Here is a 21,842-nt window from a genome sequence, read left to right as displayed (position 1 = left end):
AATGGAATCCATTTTAAATCCATTTAAAACCTCAATAACCTCAATAAACATCAATCAAGTCAGATTTTTGTGTGTGAATTCCTGACTCACCTTGAATCCGTCGAAGACGAAGGCGTGTTGGTCAGAGCCCAGCTCCTGGTCAGGTAGACAGCCGGGCCGTGCCCAGCCGACCCTCATCTCCCCTGACGTCAGCACCTCAAACTCAAAGTACCACTTCCCAGCGTTCACGCTGTACGTCTTCTCGGCTCGGAAGATACGGAACCGCTCAGCAGACATGTTACTGATGTCTGCTCTGGCTGCTGAAACAACAGGGCCAGACAACATGTTACTGATGTCTGCTGAAACAACAGGGCCAGACAACATGTTACTGATGTCTGCTGAAACAACAGGGCCAGACAACATGTTACTGATGTCTGCTGAAACAACAGGGCCAGACAACATGTTACTGATGTCTGCTGAAACAACAGGGCCAGACAACATGTTACTGATGTCTGCTGAAACAACAGGGCCAGACAACATGTTACTGATGTCTGCTGAAACAACAGGGCCAGACAACATGTTACTGATGTCTGCTGAAACAACAGGGCCAGACAACATGTTACTGATGTCTGCTGAAACAACAGGGCCAGACAACATGTTACTGATGTCTGCTGAAACAACAGGGCCAGACAACATGTTACTGATGTCTGCTGAAACAACAGGGCCAGACAACATGTTACTGATGTCTGCTGAAACAACAGGGCCAGACAACATGTTACTGATGTCTGCTCTGGCTGCTGAAACAACAGGGCCAGAAAACATGTTACTGATGTCTGCTCTGGCTGCTGAAACAACAGGGCCAGAAAACATGTTACTGATGTCTGCTGAAACAACAGGGCCAGACAACATGTTACTGATGTCTGCTGAAACAACAGGGCCAGACAACATGTTACTGATGTCTGCTGAAACAACAGGGCCAGAAAACATGTTACTGATGTCTGCTCTGGCTGCTGAAACAACAGGGCCAGACAACATGTTACTGATGTCTGCTGAAACAACAGGGCCAGACAACATGTTACTGATGTCTGCTCTGGCTGCTGAAACAACAGGGCCAGACAACATGTTACTGATGTCTGCTGGAACAACAGGGCCAAACAACATGTTACTGATGTCTGCTGGAACAACAGGGCCAGACAACATGTTACTGATGTCTGCTGAAACAACAGGGCCAGACAACATGTTACTGATGTCTGCTGGAACAACAGGGCCAGACAACATGTTACTGATGTCTGCTGAAACAACAGGGCCAGACAACATGTTACTGATGTCTGCTGAAACAACAGGGCCAGAAAACATGTTACTGATGTCTGCTCTGGCTGCTGAAACAACAGGGCCAGACAACATGTTACTGATGTCTGCTGAAACAACAGGGCCAGACAACATGTTACTGATGTCTGCTCTGGCTGCTGAAACAACAGGGCCAGACAACATGTTACTGATGTCTGCTGGAACAACAGGGCCAGACAACATGTTACTGATGTCTGCTGGAACAACAGGGCCAGACAACATGTTACTGATGTCTGCTGAAACAACAGGGCCAGACAACATGTTACTGATGTCTGCTGGAACAACAGGGCCAGACAACATGTTACTGATGTCTGCTGAAACAACAGGGCCAGAAAACATGTTACTGATGTCTGCTGAAACAACAGGGCCAGACAACATGTTACTGATGTCTGCTGAACAACAGGGCCAGACAACATGTTACTGATGTCTGCTGAAACAACAGGGCCAGACAACATGTTACTGATGTCTGCTGAAACAACAGGGCCAGACAACATGTTACTGATGTCTGCTGAAACAACAGGGCCGGACAACATGTTACTGATGTCTGCTGAAACAACAGGGCCGGACAACATGTTACTGATGTCTGCTGAAACAACAGGGCCAGACAACATGTTACTGATGTCTGCTCTGGCTGCTGAAACAACAGGGCTAGACAACATGTTAGATGTCTGCTGAAACAACAGGGCCAGACAACATGTTACTGATGTCTGCTGAAACAACAGGGCCAGATAACATGTTACTGATGTCTGCTGAAACAACAGGGCCAGACAACATGTTACTGATGTCTGCTGAAACAACAGGGCCAGACAACATGTTACTGATGTCTGCTGAAACAACAGGGCCAGATAACATGTTACTGATGTCTGCTGAAACAACAGGGCCAGATACCATCTCCACAGCTATCTCCACAGCTAGCGCCACAGCTAGCTCCACAGCTAGCGCCACAGCTATCTACACAGTTAGCTCCAGAGTTAGCTCCACAGCTATCGCCACAGCTATCTACACAGTTAGCTCCACAGCTATCTCCACGGCTAGCGCCACAGCTATCTGCACGGTAGCGCCACAGCTAGCACCACAGCTAGCTCCACAGTAAAAGCTATATTAAAATGATCTATGTCTGGGTGTTTATACAGACAACTGCTGCATGCTCCTGCAATAGAACAGTACATCCAATCATGTCACGAGGAAACAGAAATCTCCTTGTGTGTCATAAAAGCCCTCCTGAACAGACTAGTGGGTCAATTCATCATTGGGGTTATATAAGAGACTCTGTGGGGTTTATTGTGCTGTTGGTCATTAATGAATGAGGGAGAGTAAGGGTATTGTCACTGTCAGGGGTAGTGGATTTAATTCAGGTCGCCGATGTGGAGGGAGGTGAGGTAGAGTGTTTGGACTGAACCACGAGGGAGGTGAGGGGTATGTGAGGTAGAGTGTTTGGACTGAACCACGAGGGAGGTGAGGGGTATGTGAGGTAGAGTTTGGACTGAACCACGAAGGAGGTGAGGGGTGTGTGAGGTATAGTTTGGACTGAACCATAAAGGAGGTGAGGGGTGTGTGAGGTAGAGTTTGGACTGAACCATAAAGGAGGTGAGGGGTGTGTGAGGTAGAGTTTGGACTGAACCATAAAGGAGGTGAGGGGTGTGTGAGGTAGAGTTTGGACTGAACCATAAAGGAGGTGAGGGGTGTGTGAGGTAGAGTTTGGACTGAACCATAAAGGAGGTGAGGGGTGTGTGAGGTAGAGTTTGGACTGAACCATAAAGGAGGTGAGGGGTGTGTGAGGTAGAGTTCGGACTGAACCATAAAGGAGGTGAGGGCTGTGTGAGGTAGAGTTTGGACTGAACCATAAAGGAGGTGAGGGGTGTGTGAGGTAGAGTTTGGACTGAACCGTAAAGGAGGTGAGGGGTGTGTGAGGTAGAGTTTGGACTGAACCATAAAGGAGGTGAGGGGTGTGTGAGGTAGAGTTTGGACTGAACCATAAAGGAGGTGAGGGGTGTGTGAGGTAGAGTTTGGACTGAACCATAAAGGAGGTGAGGGGTGTGTGAGGTAGAGTTTGGACTGAACCATAAAGGAGGTGAGGGGTGTGTGAGGTAGAGTTCGGACTGAACCATAAAGGAGGTGAGGGCTGTGTGAGGTAGAGTTTGGACTGAACCATAAAGGAGGTGAGGGGTGTGTGAGGTAGAGTTTGGACTGAACCATAAAGGAGGTGAGGGGTGTGTGAGGTAGAGTTTGGACTGAACCATAAAGGAGGTGAGGGGTGTGTGAGGTAGAGTTCGGACTGAACCATAAAGGAGGTGAGGGGTGTGTGAGGTAGAGTTTGGACTGAACCATAAAGGAGGTGAGGGGTGTGTGAGGTAGAGTTTGGACTGAACCATAAAGGAGGTGAGGGGTGTGTGAGGTAGAGTTTGGACTGAACCATAAAGGAGGTGAGGGGTGTGTGAGGTAGAGTTTGGACTGAACCATAAAGGAGGTGGAGGGGTGTGTGAGGTAGAGTTTGGACTGAACCATAAAGGAGGTGAGGGGTGGGTGAGGTAGAGTTTGGACTGAACCATAAAGGAGGTGAGGGGTGTGTGAGGTAGAGTTTGGACTGAACCATAAAGGAGGTGGAGGGGTGTGTGAGGTAGAGTTTGGACTGAACCATAAATGAGGTGGGGGTTGTGTGAGGTAGAGTTTGGACTGAACCATAAAGGAGGTGGAGGGGTGTGTGAGGTAGAGTTTGGACTGAACCATAAAGGAGGTGGAGTGGTGTGTGAGGTAGAGTTTGGACTGAACCATAAAGGAGGTGGAGTGGTGTGTGAGGTAGAGTCTGGACTGAACCATAAAGGAGGTGAGGGGTGTCTGTGTGCTTTGACGGTACCATGGTCCTGATCCGGAGCCTCCAGGTTGTATCCGTACCCCAGCAGGGTGCGGACAGCCTCCCTCAGACTGTCCTTGTTGGACTTCTTGGTCCTCTCGTCCAGCAGAATGTACGGAACCAAGCGCGGGTTCCTACGATTCTTCACATCCTTCACAAGGAAGGGGGAGATAGTTAGGACTTCATAAACACACTGGACTAAAGAAGAGGAGGACTTCATAAACACACTGAACTAAAGAAGAGGAGGACTTCATAAACACACTGGACTAAAGACGAGGAGGACTTCATAAACACACTGGACTAAAGAAGAGGAGGCCTTCATAAACACACTGAACCAAAGAAGAGGAGGACTTCATAAACACACTGAACTAAAGAGGAGGAGGGGGACTTCATAAACACACTGGACTAAAGAAGAGGAGGGGGACTTCATAAACACACTGAACTAAAGAAGAGGAGGGGGACTTCATAAACACACTGGACTAAAGAAGAGGAGGACTTCATAAACACACTGAACTAAAGAAGAGGAGGACTTCAATAAACACACTGAACTAAAGAAGAGGAGGACTTCAATAAACACACTGAACTAAAGAAGAGGAAGGCTTCATAAACACACTGAACTAAAGAAGAGGAGGACTTCAATAAACACACTGAACTAAAGAAGAGGAGGACTTCAATAAACACACTGAACTAAAGAAGAGGAGGACTTCATAAACACACTGAACTAAAGAAGAGGAGGCCTTCAATAAACACACTGAACTAAAGAAGAGGAGGACTTCAATAAACACACTGAACTAAAGAAGAGGAGGACTTCAATAAACACACTGAACTAAAGAAGAGGAGGACTTCATAAACACACTGAACTAAAGAAGAGGAGGCCTTCAATAAACACACTGAACTAAAGAAGAGGAGGGCTTCATAAACACACTGAACTAAAGAAGAGGAGGACTTCATAAACACACTGAACTAAAGAAGAGGAGGACTTCATAAACACACTGAACTAAAGAAGAGGAGGCCTTCAATAAACACACTGAACTAAAGAAGAGGAGGGCTTCATAAACACACTGAACTAAAGAAGAGGAGGACTTCATAAACACACTGAACTAAAGAAGAGGAGGACTTCATAAACACACTGAACTAAAGAAGAGGAGGCCTTCAATAAACACACTGAACTAAAGAAGAGGAGGGCTTCATAAACACACTGAACTAAAGAAGAGGAGGACTTCATAAACACACTGAACTAAAGAAGAGGAGGACTTCATAAACACACTGAACTAAAGAAGAGGAGGACTTCATAAACACACTGAACTAAAGAAGAGGAGGCCTTCAATAAACACACTGAACTAAAGAAGAGGAGGGCTTCATAAACACACTGAACTAAAGAAGAGGAGGACTTCATAAACACACTGAACTAAAGAAGAGGAGGCCTTCAATAAACACACTGAACTAAAGAAGAGGAGGGCTTCATAAACACACTGAACTAAAGAAGAGGAGGACTTCATAAACACACTGAACTAAAGAAGAGGAGGACTTCATAAACACACTGAACTAAAGAAGAGGAGGACTTCATAAACACACTGAACTAAAGAAGAGGAAGTCTTCATAAACACACTGAACCAAAGAAGAGGAGGACTTCATAAACACACTGAACTAAAGAAGAGGAGGACTTCATAAACACACTGGACTAAAGACGAGGAGGACTTCATAAACACACTGAACTAAAGAAGAGGAGGACTTCATAAACACACTGAACTAAAGAAGAGGACTTCATAAACACACTGAACTAAAGAAGAGGAGGACTTCATAAACACACTGCACTAAAGAAGAGGAAGTCTTCATAAACACACTGAACTAAAGAAGAGGAAGTCTTCATAAACACACTGAACTAAAGAAGAGGAGGACTTCAATAAACACACTGAACTAAAGAAGAGGAGGACTTCATAAACACACTGAACTAAAGAAGAGGAGGACTTCATAAACACACTGAACTAAAGAAGAGGAGGTCTTCATAAACACACTGAACTAAAGAAGAGGAGGACTTCATAAACTCACTGAACTAAAGAAGAGGAGGTCTTCATAAACACACTGAACTAAAGAAGAGGAGGACTTCATAAACACACTGAACTAAAGAAGAGGAGGGGGACTTCATAAACACACTGAACTAAAGAAGAAAAGTTAGGACTTCATAAACACACTGAACTAAAGAAGAGGAGGACTTCAATAAACACACTGAACTAAAGAAGAGGAGGACTTCATAAACACACTGAACTAAAGAAGAGGAGGACTTCATAAACACACTGGACTAAAGAAGAGGAGGACTTCATAAACACACTGAACTAAAGAAGAGGAGGACTTCATAAACACACTGAACTAAAGAAGAGAAGTTAGGACTTCATAAACACACTGAACTAAAGAAGAGAAGTTAGGACTTCATAAACACACTGAACTAAAGAAGAGGAGGACTTCATAAACACACTGAACTAAAGAAGAGAAGTTAGGACTTCATAAACATATCAGAAAGATAAGTACCCTTAGTTTTATTGAGTGAAATGTTTCTCCTGACTACCCTGCAAGTCACTACTTGAACTATCGCTAATTTTATAAACACAAAGGCAAATATGGAAGGCTAACCCCAACACCAGACTAACCCCAACCCCCTCTAAAACAATATATACACCAGACTAACCCTAACCCCCTCTAAAACAATATATACACCAGACTAACCCTAACCCCCTCTAAAACAATGTATACACCAGACTAACCCTAACCCCCTCTAAAACAATATATACACCAGACTAACCCTAACCCCCTCTAAAACAATATATACACCAGACTAACCCTAACCCCCTCTAAAACAATGTATACACCAGACTAACCCCAACCCCCTCTAAAACAATATATGCACCAGACTAACCCTAACCCCCTCTAAAACAATATGTACACCAGACTAACCCTAACCCCCTCTAAAACAATGGATACACCAGACTAACCCTAACCCCCTCTAAAACAATATATACACCAGACTAACCCTAACCCCCTCTAAAACAATATATACACCAGACTAACCCTAACCCCCTCTAAAACAATGTATACACCAGACTAACCCCAACCCCCTCTAAAACAATATATACACCAGACTAACCCTAACCCCCTCTAAAACAATGGATACACCAGACTAACCCTAACCCCCTCTAAAACAATATATACACCAGACTAACCCTAACCCCCTCTAAAACAATATATACACCAGACTAACCCTAACCCCCTCTAAAACAATGGATACACCAGACTAACCCTAACCCCCTCTAAAACAATATATACACCAGACTAACCCTAACCCCCTCTAAAACAATATATACACCAGACTAACCCTAACCCCCTCTAAAACAATGTATACACCAGACTAACCCCAACCCCCTCTAAAACAATATATACACCAGACTAACCCTAACCCCCTCTAAAACAATATATACACCAGACTAACCCTAACCCCCTCTAAAACAATGGATACACCAGACTAACCCTAACCCCCTCTAAAACAATATATACACCAGACTAACCCTAACCCCCTCTAAAACAATATATACACCAGACTAACCCTAACCCCCTCTAAAACAATGGATACACCAGACTAACCCTAACCCCCTCTAAAACAATATATACACCAGACTAACCCTAACCCCCTCTAAAACAATATATACACCAGACTAACCCTAACCCCCTCTAAAACAATGGATACACCAGACTAACCCTAACCCCCTCTAAAACAATATATACACCAGACTAACCCTAACCCCCTCTAAAACAATGGATACACCAGACTACCCAATCACCAGACTAACCCAATCTCCACCCTGTAGTATAGTCTGTAGTATAGTCTGTTGTCTGTAGTCTAGCCTGTAGTCTGTAGTTTAGCCTGTAGTCTGTAGTATAGTCTGTGGGCCCATTAATGGGCCCAGCAGCACCTCTATAGTGGGCCCAGCGGCACCTCTATAGTGGGCCCAGCGGCACCACTGTAGTGGGCCCAGCGGCACCTCTGTAGTGGGCCCAGCAGCACCTCTGTAGTGGGCCCATTAAAGATGCCAAGGGTCCTATACATTTTTAATTGGGGGGCTGTTGAGCTGTTTCAGCACCCTGGTCAACGCCCTCACCACCACCACCGCCACCACCACCGCCACTACCACCATCACCACCACCACCACCACCACCACCACCCTCACCACCACCCTCACCACCACCACCACAGCCACCACCACCCCCACCCCCACCACCACCACCACCACACTGCTGCAGCCCGGCTGCACACACAAACACACACACCTTTGGGTGACACACCTGCTGGATGCCGTAGGTCCAGCCCTGGCGTATGCGATCCCTGGCCCACACATTGTGAGCGTTCTCCGCCAGCTTGTCCACCATGGCCTCCTGGGTAGAGGCCAGCTTGATGTGGCCCAGATCCATAGGAGCAGGCTTGTAGCCACTAGACAGCTCATAACTGGACCAGAGACGATGCACGCACACACACAGAGAGAGAAAACATTAGTCTAGGGAGACGCTGTTGGATGGAAGAAAAGCAGTTTGGCATGAGAATGTTTACCCATCTGGTAAAGGACTAGGTTAAAACATTAAAACAGACCCCCATCTGGTAAAGGACTAGGTTAAAACACTAAAACAGACACCCATCTGGTAAAGGACTAGGTTAAAACAGACACCCATCTGGTAAAGGACTAGGTTAAAACATTAAAACAGACACCAATCTGGTAAAGGACTAGGTTAAAACATTAAAACAGACACCCATCTGGTAAAGGACTAGGTTAAAACAGACACCCATCGGATAAAGGACTAGGTTAAAACAGACATCCATCGGATAAAGGACTAGGTTAAAACAGACATCCATCTGGTAAAGGACTAGGTTAAAACATTAAAACAGACACCCATCTGGTAAAGGTTAAAACATTAAAACAGACACCCATCTGGTAAAGGACTAGGTTAAAACATTAAAACAGACATCCATCTGGTAAAGGACTAGGTTAAAACAGACACCCATCTGGTATAGGACTAGGTTAAAACAGACATCCATCTGGTAATGGACTAGGTTAAAACAGAGACCCATCTGATAAAGGACTAGGTTAAAACAGACACCCATCTGGTAAAGGACTAGGTTAAAACAGACATCCATCTGGTAAAGGACTAGGTTAAAACAGACACCCATCTGATAAAGGACTAGGTTAAAACATTAAAACAGACACCCATCTGATAAAGGACTAGCTTAAAACAGACATCCATCTGGTAATGGACTAGGTTAAAACAGAGACCCATCTGATAAAGGACTAGGTTAAAACATTAAAACAGACACCCATCTGATAAAGGACTAGCTTAAAACAGACACCCATCTGGTAAAGGACTAGGTTAAAACATTAAAACAGACACCCATCGGGTAAAGGACTAGGTTAAAACAGACACCCATCTGGTAAAGGACTAGGTTAAAACAGACATCCATCTGGTAAAGGACTAGGTTAAAACAGACACCCATCTGGTAAAGGACTAGGTTAAAACAGACATCCATCTGGTAAAGGACTAGGTTAAAACATTAAAACAGACACCCATCTGGTAAAGGACTAGGTTAAAACATTAAAACAGACACCCATCGGGTAAAGGACTAGGTTAAAACAGACACCCATCTGGTAAAGGACTAGGTTAAAACAGACATCCATCTGGTAAAGGACTAGGTTAAAACAGACATCAATCTGGTAAAGGACTAGGTTAAAACAGACATCCATCTGGTAAAGGACTAGGTTAAAACAGACATCCATCTGGTAAAGGACTAGGTTAAAACATTAAAACAGACATCCATCTGGTAAAGGACTGGGTTAAAACATTAAAACAGACACCCATCTGGTAAAGGACGAGGTTAAAACAGACATCCATCTGGTAAAGGACTAGGTTAAAACAGACACCCATCTGGTAAAGGACTAGGTTAAAACATTAAAACAGACACCCATCTGGTAAAGGACTAGGTTAAAACAGACATCCATCTGGTAAAGGACTAGGTTAAAACATTAAAACAGACACCCATCTGGTAAAGGACTAGGTTAAAACAGACACCCATCCGGTAAAGGACTAGGTTAAAACATTAAAACAGACACCCATCTGGTAAAGGACTAGGTTAAAACAGACACCCATCTGGTAAAGGACTAGGTTAAAACATTAAAACAGACATCCATCTGGTAAAGGACTAGGTTAAAACAGACACCCATCTGGTAAAGGTTAAAACATTAAAACAGACATCCATCTGGTAAAGGACTAGGTTAAAACAGACATCCATCTGGTAAAGGACTAGGTTAAAACATTAAAACAGACACCCATCTGGTAAAGGACTAGGTTAAAACAGACACCCATCTGGTAAAGGACTAGGTTAAAACAGACACCCATCTGATAAAGGACTAGGTTAAAACATTAAAACAGACACCCATCTGGTAAAGGACTAGGTTAAAACAGACACCCATCTGGTAAAGGACTAGGTTAAAACAGACACCCATCTGGTAAAGGACTAGGTTAAAACATTAAAACAGACACCCATCTGGTAAAGGACTAGGTTAAAACAGACACCCATCTGGTAAAGGACTAGGTTAAAACAGACATCCATCTGGTAAAGGACTAGGTTAAAACAGACATCCATCTGGTAAAGGACTAGGTTAAAACATTAAAACAGACACCCATCTGGTAAAGGACTAGGTTAAAACATTAAAACAGACATCCATCTGGTAAAGGACGAGGTTAAAACATTAAAACAGACATCCATCTGGTAAAGGACTAGGTTAAAACATTAAAACAGACACCCATCTGGTAAAGGACTAGGTTAAAACAGACACCCATCTGGTAAAGGACTAGGTTAAAACAGACATCCATCTGGTAAAGGACTAGGTTAAAACAGACACCCACCTAGTAAAGGACTAGGTTAAAACAGACATCCATCTGGTAAAGGACTAGGTTAAAACAGACATCCATCTGGTAAAGGACTAAGTTAAAACAGACATCCATCTGGTAAAGGACTAGGTTAAAACAGACATCCATCTGGTAAAGGACTAGGTTAAAACAGACATCCATCTGGTAAAGGACTAAGTTAAAACAGACATCCATCTGGTAAAGGACTAGGTTAAAACAGACATCCATCTGGTAAAGGACTAGGTTAAAACAGACATCCATCTGGTAAAGGACTAGGTTAAAACATTAAAACAGACATCCATCTGGTAAAGGACTAGGTTAAAACAGACATCCATCTGGTAAAGGACTAGGTTAAAACAGACATCCATCTGGTAAAGGACTAGGTTAAAACAGACATCCATCTGGTAAAGGACTAGGTTAAAACAGACATCCATCTGGTAAAGGACTAGGTTAAAACAGACACCCATCTGGTAAAGGACTAGGTTAAAACAGACATCCATCTGGTAAAGGACTAGGTTAAAACAGACACCCATCTGGTAAAGGACTAGGTTAAAACATTAAAACAGACATCCATCTGGTAAAGGACTAGGTTAAAACAGACATCCATCTGGTAAAGGACTAGGTTAAAACAGACATCCATCTGGTAAAGGACTAGGTTAAAACAGACATCCATCTGGTAAAGGACTAGGTTAAAACAGACATCCATCTGGTAAAGGACTAGGTTAAAACAGACATCCATCTGGTAAAGGACTAGGTTAAAACAGACATCCATCTGGTAAAGGACTAGGTTAAAACAGACATCCATCTGGTAAAGGACTAGGTTAAAACAGACATCCATCTGGTAAAGGACTAGGTTAAAACAGACATCCATCTGGTAAAGGACTAGGTTAAAACAGACATCCATCTGGTAAAGGACTAGGTTAAAACAGACACCCATCTGGTAAAGGACTAGGTTAAAACATTAAAACAGACATCCATCTGGTAAAGGACTAGGTTAAAACAGACATCCATCTGGTAAAGGACTAGGTTAAAACAGACACCCATCTGGTAAAGGACTAGGTTAAAACAGACACCCATCTGGTAAAGGACTAGGTTAAAACAGACACCCATCTGGTAAAGGACTAGGTTAAAACAGACACCCATCTGGTAAAGGACTAGGTTAAAACAGACATCCATCTGGTAAAGGACTAGGTTAAAACATTAAAACAGACATCCATCTGGTAAAGGACTAGGTTAAAACAGACATCCATCTGGTAAAGGACTAGGTTAAAACATTAAAACAGACACCCATCTGGTAAAGGACTAGGTTAAAACAGACACCCATCTGGTAAAGGACTAGGTTAAAACAGACATCCATCTGGTAAAGGACTAGGTTAAAACATTAAAACAGACATCCATCTGGTAAAGGACTAGGTTAAAACAGACATCCATCTGGTAAAGGACTAGGTTAAAACAGACACCCATCTGGTAAAGGACTAGGTTAAAACAGACACCCATCTGGTAAAGGACTAGGTTAAAACAGACATCCATCTGGTAAAGGACTAGGTTAAAACAGACACCCATCTGGTAAAGGACTAGGTTAAAACAGACACCCATCTGGTAAAGGACTAGGTTAAAACAGACATCCATCTGGTAAAGGACTAGGTTAAAACAGACATCCATCTGGTAAAGGACTAGGTTAAAACAGACATCCATCTGGTAAAGGACTAGGTTAAAACAGACATCCATCTGGTAAAGGACTAGGTTAAAACAGACATCCATCTGGTAAAGGACTAGGTTAAAACAGACACCCATCTGGTAAAGGACTAGGTTAAAACAGACACCCATCTGGTAAAGGACTAGGTTAAAACAGACACCCATCTGGTAAAGGACTAGGTTAAAACAGACATCCATCTGGTAAAGGACTAGGTTAAAACAGACATCCATCTGGTAAAGGACTAGGTTAAAACAGACATCCATCTGGTAAAGGACTAGGTTAAAACAGACATCCATCTGGTAAAGGACTAGGTTAAAACAGACATCCATCTGGTAAAGGACTAGGTTAAAACAGACATCCATCTGGTAAAGGACTAGGTTAAAACAGACACCCATCTGGTAAAGGACTAGGTTAAAACAGACATCCATCTGGTAAAGGACTAGGTTAAAACAGACATCCATCTGGTAAAGGACTAGGTTAAAACAGACATCCATCTGGTAAAGGACTAGGTTAAAACAGACATCCATCTGGTAAAGGACTAGGTTAAAACAGACATCCATCTGGTAAAGGACTAGGTTAAAACAGACACCCATCTGGTAAAGGACTAGGTTAAAACAGACATCCATCTGGTAAAGGACTAGGTTAAAACAGACACCCATCTGGTAAAGGACTAGGTTAAAACAGACATCCATCTGGTAAAGGACTAGGTTAAAACAGACATCCATCTGGTAAAGGACTAGGTTAAAACAGACATCCATCTGGTAAAGGACTAGGTTAAAACAGACACCCATCTGGTAAAGGACTAGGTTAAAACAGACATCCATCTGGTAAAGGACTAGGTTAAAACAGACATCCATCTGGTAAAGGACTAGGTTAAAACATTAAAACAGACATCCATCTGGTAAAGGACTAGGTTAAAACATTAAAACAGACACCCATCTGGTAAAGGACTAGGTTAAAACAGACACCCATCTGGTAAAGGACTAGGTTAAAACAGACACCCATCTGATAAAGGACTAGGTTAAAACAGACATCCATCTGGTAAAGGACTAGGTTAAAACAGACATCCATCTGGTAAAGGACTAGGTTAAAACAGACACCCATCTGGTAAAGGACTAGGTTAAAACAGACATCCATCTGGTAAAGGACTAGGTTAAAACAGACATCCATCTGGTAAAGGACTAGGTTAAAACAGACATCCATCTGGTAAAGGACTAGGTTAAAACATTAAAACAGACACCCATCTGGTAAAGGACTAGGTTAAAACAGACACCCATCTGGTAAAGGACTAGGTTAAAACAGACACCCATCTGGTAAAGGACTAGGTTAAAACATTAAAACAGACACCCATCTGGTAAAGGACTAGGTTAAAACAGACACCCATCTGGTAAAGGACTAGGTTAAAACAGACATCCATCTGGTAAAGGACTAGGTTAAAACAGACATCCATCTGGTAAAGGACTAGGTTAAAACATTAAAACAGACACCCATCTGGTAAAGGACTAGGTTAAAACATTAAAACAGACATCCATCTGGTAAAGGACGAGGTTAAAACATTAAAACAGACATCCATCTGGTAAAGGACTAGGTTAAAACATTAAAACAGACACCCATCTGGTAAAGGACTAGGTTAAAACAGACACCCATCTGGTAAAGGACTAGGTTAAAACAGACATCCATCTGGTAAAGGACTAGGTTAAAACAGACATCCATCTGGTAAAGGACTAGCTTAAAACATTAAAACAGACATCCATCTGGTAAAGGACTAGGTTAAAACAGACACCCATCTGGTAAAGGACTAGGTTAAAACAGACACCCATCTGGTAAAGGACTAGGTTAAAACAGACACCCATCTAGTAAAGGACTAGGTTAAAACATTAAAACAGACATCCATCTGGTAAAGGACTAGGTTAAAACAGACATCCATCTGGTAAAGGACTAGGTTAAAACAGACATCCATCTGGTAAAGGACTAGGTTAAAACAGACATCCATCTGGTAAAGGACTAGGTTAAAACAGACATCCATCTGGTAAAGGACTAGGTTAAAACAGACATCCATCTGGTAAAGGACTAGGTTAAAACATTAAAACAGACATCCATCTGGTAAAGGACTAGGTTAAAACAGACATCCATCTGGTAAAGGACTAGGTTAAAACAGACATCCATCTGGTAAAGGACTAGGTTAAAACAGACATCCATCTGGTAAAGGACTAGGTTAAAACAGACATCCATCTGGTAAAGGACTAGGTTAAAACAGACATCCATCTGGTAAAGGACTAGGTTAAAACAGACATCCATCTGGTAAAGGACTAGGTTAAAACAGACATCCATCTGGTAAAGGACTAGGTTAAAACAGACATCCATCTGGTAAAGGACTAGGTTAAAACAGACATCCATCTAGTAAAGGACTAGGTTAAAACAGACACCCATCTGGTAAAGGACTAGGTTAAAACAGACATCCATCTGGTAAAGGACTAGGTTAAAACAGACACCCATCTGGTAAAGGACTAGGTTAAAACAGACATCCATCTGGTAAAGGACTAGGTTAAAACAGACATCCATCTGGTAAAGGACTAGGTTAAAACAGACATCCATCTGGTAAAGGACTAGGTTAAAACATTAAAACAGACATCCATCTGGTAAAGGACTAGGTTAAAACAGACATCCATCTGGTAAAGGACTAGGTTAAAACAGACATCCATCTGGTAAAGGACTAGGTTAAAACAGACATCCATCTGGTAAAGGACTAGGTTAAAACAGACATCCATCTGGTAAAGGACTAGGTTAAAACAGACACCCATCTGGTAAAGGACTAGGTTAAAACAGACACCCATCTGGTAAAGGACTAGGTTAAAACAGACACCCATCTAGTAAAGGACTAGGTTAAAACATTAAAACAGACATCCATCTGGTAAAGGACTAGGTTAAAACATTAAAACAGACATCCATCTGGTAAAGGACTAGGTTAAAACAGACATCCATCTGGTAAAGGACTAGGTTAAAACAGACATCCATCTGGTAAAGGACTAGGTTAAAACAGACATCCATCTGGTAAAGGACTAGGTTAAAACAGACATCCATCTGGTAAAGGACTAGGTTAAAACAGACATCCATCTGGTAAAGGACTAGGTTAAAACAGACATCCATCTGGTAAAGGACTAGGTTAAAACAGACATCCATCTGGTAAAGGACTAGGTTAAAACAGACATCCATCTGGTAAAGGACTAGGTTAAAACAGACATCCATCTGGTAAAGGACTAGGTTAAAACAGACATCCATCTGGTAAAGGACTAGGTTAAAACAGACACCCATCTGGTAAAGGACTAGGTTAAAACATTAAAACAGACATCCATCTGGTAAAGGACTAGGTTAAAACAGACACCCATCTGGTAAAGGACTAGGTTAAAACATTAAAACAGACATCCATCTGGTAAAGGACTAGGTTAAAACAGACATCCATCTGGTAAAGGACTAGGTTAAAACAGACACCCATCTGGTAAAGGACTAGGTTAAAACAGACACCCATCTGGTAAAGGACTAGGTTAAAACAGACACCCATCTGGTAAAGGACTAGGTTAAAACAGACACCCATCTGGTAAAGGACTAGGTTAAAACAGACATCCATCTGGTAAAGGACTAGGTTAAAACATTAAAACAGACATCCATCTGGTAAAGGACTAGGTTAAAACAGACATCCATCTGGTAAAGGACTAGGTTAAAACATTAAAACAGACACCCATCTGGTAAAGGACTAGGTTAAAACAGACACCCATCTGGTAAAGGACTAGGTTAAAACAGACATCCATCTGGTAAAGGACTAGGTTAAAACATTAAAACAGACATCCATCTGGTAAAGGACTAGGTTAAAACAGACATCCATCTGGTAAAGGACTAGGTTAAAACAGACACCCATCTGGTAAAGGACTAGGTTAAAACAGACACCCATCTGGTAAAGGACTAGGTTAAAACAGACATCCATCTGGTAAAGGACTAGGTTAAAACAGACACCCATCTGGTAAAGGACTAGGTTAAAACAGACACCCATCTGGTAAAGGACTAGGTTAAAACAGACATCCATCTGGTAAAGGACTAGGTTAAAACAGACATCCATCTGGTAAAGGACTAGGTTAAAACAGACATCCATCTGGTAAAGGACTAGGTTAAAACAGACATCCATCTGGTAAAGGACTAGGTTAAAACAGACATCCATCTGGTAAAGGACTAGGTTAAAACAGACACCCATCTGGTAAAGGACTAGGTTAAAACAGACACCCATCTGGTAAAGGACTAGGTTAAAACAGACACCCATCTGGTAAAGGACTAGGTTAAAACAGACATCCATCTGGTAAAGGACTAGGTTAAAACAGACATCCATCTGGTAAAGGACTAGGTTAAAACAGACATCCATCTGGTAAAGGACTAGGTTAAAACAGACATCCATCTGGTAAAGGACTAGGTTAAAACAGACATCCATCTGGTAAAGGACTAGGTTAAAACAGACATCCATCTGGTAAAGGACTAGGTTAAAACAGACACCCATCTGGTAAAGGACTAGGTTAAAACAGACATCCATCTGGTAAAGGACTAGGTTAAAACAGACATCCATCTGGTAAAGGACTAGGTTAAAACAGACATCCATCTGGTAAAGGACTAGGTTAAAACAGACACCCATCTGGTAAAGGACTAGGTTAAAACAGACATCCATCTGGTAAAGGACTAGGTTAAAACAGACATCCATCTGGTAAAGGACTAGGTTAAAACAGACACCCATCTGGTAAAGGTTAAAACATTAAAACAGACATCCATCTGGTAAAGGACTAGGTTAAAACAGACATCCATCTGGTAAAGGACTAGGTTAAAACATTAAAACAGACATCCATCTGGTAAAGGACTAGGTTAAAACATTAAAACAGACACCCATCTGGTAAAGGACTAGGTTAAAACAGACACCCATCTGGTAAAGGACTAGGTTAAAACATTAAAACAGACACCCATCTGGTAAAGGACTAGGTTAAAACAGACACCCATCTGGTAAAGGACTAGGTTAAAACAGACACCCATCTGGTAAAGGACTAGGTTAAAACATTAAAACAGACACCCATCTGGTAAAGGACTAGGTTAAAACAGACACCCATCTGGTAAAGGACTAGGTTAAAACAGACATCCATCTGGTAAAGGACTAGGTTAAAACAGACATCCATCTGGTAAAGGACTAGGTTAAAACATTAAAACAGACACCCATCTGGTAAAGGACTAGGTTAAAACATTAAAACAGACATCCATCTGGTAAAGGACGAGGTTAAAACATTAAAACAGACATCCATCTGGTAAAGGACTAGGTTAAAACATTAAAACAGACACCCATCTGGTAAAGGACTAGGTTAAAACAGACACCCATCTGGTAAAGGACTAGGTTAAAACAGACATCCATCTGGTAAAGGACTAGCGTAAAACAGACATCCATCTATCTGGTAAAGGACTAGCTTAAAACATTAAAACAGACACCCATCTGGTAAAGGACTAGGTTAAAACAGACATCCATCTGGTAAAGGACTAGGTTAAAACAGACATCCATCTAGTAAAGGACTAGGTTAAAACAGGCACCCATCTGGTAAAGGACTAGGTTAAAACAGACATCCATCTGGTAAAGGACTAGGTTAAAACAGACACCCATCTGGTAAAGGACTAGGTTAAAACAGACATCCATCTGGTAAAGGACTAGGTTAAAACAGACACCCATCTGGTAAAGGACTAGGTTAAAACAGACATCCATCTGGTAAAGGACTAGGTTAAAACAGACATCCATCTGGTAAAGGACTAGGTTAAAACAGACATCCATCTGGTAAAGGACTAGGTTAAAACAGACATCCATCTGGTAAAGGACTAGGTTAAAACAGAAAAAGTGCCGGTAAGGCACAAGCTAAGGCAAAATATGCACTTAAACTGAAATGTGTACCAGTACATCCAACACACTAGCAGTCATTGACATTGCACTTGGAGGACGATAATAGCTATGAGCAGAGATGTCAATCACTTGGAGGACGATAATAGCTATGAGCAGAGATGTCAATCTTAGCTACTAGCAGCAGAGGCTGGAGAACATACAGTAGGTACTAACCGTTGTGTAATACGACGGGTACAGAACGACTGAAGTGAGGGAAAGTGACTCACGTGGCAGACAGCTTGAGGTTCTTCACCTTCTCCACAGCGTGCTCGTCAGCCAGACCCACGTGGCAACCCAGGGCCAAGAGAGTTCTTCAGACCAATCAGAAAGGAGAAGCATGACTTACAAGCCCTTAACCAACAATGCAGTTTTAAGAAAAATAAGTGTTAAGTAAAAAAATAGATAAGTAAAAAATAACAAGCAAGGCTATATAGAGGAGGCACCGGTACAGAGTCAATGTGCGGGGGCATTGGTTAGTCGAGGTAATATGTACATGTAGGTAGAGGTAAAGTGACTATGCACAGATAATAAACAGAGAGTAGCAGCGGCGTAAAAGAGGGGTTTGGGTAGCCATTTGATTAGGTGTTCAGGAGTCTTATGGCTTGGGGGTAGAAGCCGTTAAGACGCCTCTTGGACCTAGACTTGGCGCTCCGGTACTGTTTGCCGTGCGGTAGCAGAGAGAACAGTCTATGACTTGGTGCTCCGGTACCGCTTGCCATGCGGTAGCAGAGAGAACCGTCTATAATGGTCCCGTGTGGCTCAGTTGGTAGAGCATGGCGCTTGCAACGCCAGGGTTGTGGGTTCATTCCCCACGGGGGGACCAGGATGAATATGTATGAACTTTCCAATTTGTAAGTCGCTCTGGATAAGAGCGTCTGCTAAATGACTTAAATGTAATGTAAATGTATAACTAGGGTGGCTGGAGTCTTTGACCATCTTTAGGGCCTTCCTCTGTCACCGCCTGGTATAGAGGTCCTGGATGGCAGGAATTTTGGCCCCAGTGATGTACTGGGCCGTACTCACTACCCTCTGTAGCGCCAAGCAGTTGCCATACCAGGCAGTTGCAAAACCAGGCAGTGATGCAACCAGTCAGGATGCTCTCGATGGTGCAGCTGTAGGACCTTTTGATGATCTGAGGACCCATGCCAAATCTTTTCAGTCTCCTGAGGGGTAATAGGTTTTGTCGTGCCCTCTTCACGACTGTCTTGGTGTGTTTGGACCATGATAGTTTGTTGTTGATGTGGACACCAAGGAACTTGAAGATCTCAACCGTTTCCACGTCAATTCTTTTTTTAACATTTATTTAACCTTGTTCAGGGGCAGAACGACAGATTTTTACCTTGTCAGCTCGGGGATTCAATCCAGCAACCTTTCGGTTACTGGCCCAAAGCTCTAACCACTAGGCTACCTGCCGCCCCGATGAGAATAGGGGCGTGCTCGGTCCTTCTTTTCCTGTAGTCCACAATCATCTCCTTAGTCTTGATCACGTTGAGGGAGAAGTTGTTGTCCTGGCACCACACGGCCAGGTCTCTGACGTCCACCCTATAGGCTGTCTCATCGTTTGCCTGTGATCAGGCCTACAGTACCACTGTTGCATCATCGTTAGCACAATGTTAGACAAAGATAAGCTAACGCCTCATTAGTCTTGTGACAAACAAGAGCACGGCTCTCAACTGACAAGCAGTGAAGCTAGGACATTCGGTGTCGTCAACGCAGCACGGTAGTGGGTTGACCTAAACGAGAGAGCTACCCTTCCAGGGACCAATTCTTGATACACACAGGAAACTGTTGAGGGTGAAAAACCCCAGAAGCGTTGCAGTTCTTGACACAAAACCGGTGCGCCTGGCACCTACTACCATACCCCGTTCAAAGTCAGTTTAAATATTTTGTCTTCCGAATGGCACAAATACATAATCAATGTCTCAATCATTCTTTAACCCATCTCCTCCCCTTCATCTACACTGATCGAAGTGGATTGAACAGGTGACATCAGTAAGGGATCATAGCTTTTCACCTGGATTCACCTGGTCAGTCTATGTCACGGAAAGAGCAGGTGTTCCTAATGTTTTGTCCACTCAGTGTATTGGTCTGTCTGATCTAATGGCTCCATGAGAGTATGAAATACAGTGTTAATTCCATGTTGTGAACACTACTGGATACTTAATGACTCAATAGTTTACAACAAGAAGACCCTGCTGAGCAGTTCTGATCCAGTCCCTCCCTGCCTCAAGCTGTGTCCCAAATGGAACTATATCCCCTTTATAGTGCACTACTTTTGACCAGGGCCCATAGGGCGCTATTTAAAAGTAGTGTGCGATATAGGGAATATGTTGTCATTGAGCACACACACTCCATTATAATGCACTAAGTATATTTAAAATAAATGCTCTCCAGCCGGTCCTGCATTCCAAATAGGACCCTTTTCCGTACATAGTGCACTACTTTTTACCAAATTCCTATGGGTCCTGGTCAAAAGTAGTGTACTATATAGGGAATAGGGCTGTAGTATAAAGTAGTGCACTATATAGGGAATAGGGCTGTAGTATAAAGTAGTGCACTATATAGGGAATAGGGCTGTAGTATAAAGTAGTGCACTATATAGGGAATAGGGCCCTGGTCAAAAGTAGTGCACTATATAGGGAATAGGGCTGTAGTATAAAGTAGTGCACTATATAGGGAATAGGGCTGTAGTATAAAGTAGTGCACTATATAGGGAATAGGGCCCTGGTCAAAAGTAGTGCACTATATAGGGAATAGGGCTGTAGTATAAAGTAGTGCACTATATAGGGAATAGGGCCCTGGTCAAAAGTAGTGCACTATATAGGGAATAGGGCTGTAGTATAAAGTAGTGCACTATATAGGAAATAGGGCTGTAGTATAAAGTAGGGCACTATATAGGGAATAGGGTGCCATTTGAGACATTCATGTATCTGAGATTCAGGTCACGGAATTAATTTCTGCATTTAGATGGCACTCCGTCTCGGTCTTCACCTCTCTCACACTCTCTCTCTCTCTCTCCCTCTCTCTCATTCTCCTCTCCCTCTCTCTCATTCTCCTCTCTCTCTCTCTCATTCTCCTCTCCT

The 21,842-nt window shown here is 42.7% G+C and overlaps 1 protein-coding gene across 1 annotated transcript in view; it reads right to left on the bottom strand.

Annotated features, from left to right (window-relative positions):
• Positions 1-21,842, bottom strand: part of LOC139569896 (ryanodine receptor 2-like) — a gene marked incomplete at its 5' end in the record, with an annotated part of 288,568 nt that overhangs the window by 191,617 nt on the left and 75,109 nt on the right. The window contains 4 exons of the mRNA XM_071391220.1: positions 91-296; positions 4,181-4,328; positions 8,510-8,669; positions 18,987-19,070. Coding sequence (XP_071247321.1) covers positions 91-296; positions 4,181-4,328; positions 8,510-8,669; positions 18,987-19,070 — 598 coding nt within the window. The remainder of the gene's footprint in view (positions 1-90; positions 297-4,180; positions 4,329-8,509; positions 8,670-18,986; positions 19,071-21,842) is intronic.

Source organism: Salvelinus alpinus, chromosome 3 (genome assembly GCF_045679555.1).
Source record: "Salvelinus alpinus chromosome 3, SLU_Salpinus.1, whole genome shotgun sequence".
Taxonomy (NCBI): domain Eukaryota; kingdom Metazoa; phylum Chordata; class Actinopteri; order Salmoniformes; family Salmonidae; genus Salvelinus; species Salvelinus alpinus.
The sequence above is the reverse complement of the archived record's forward strand: the minus strand, read 5'-3'. Positions and strand labels throughout refer to the sequence as shown.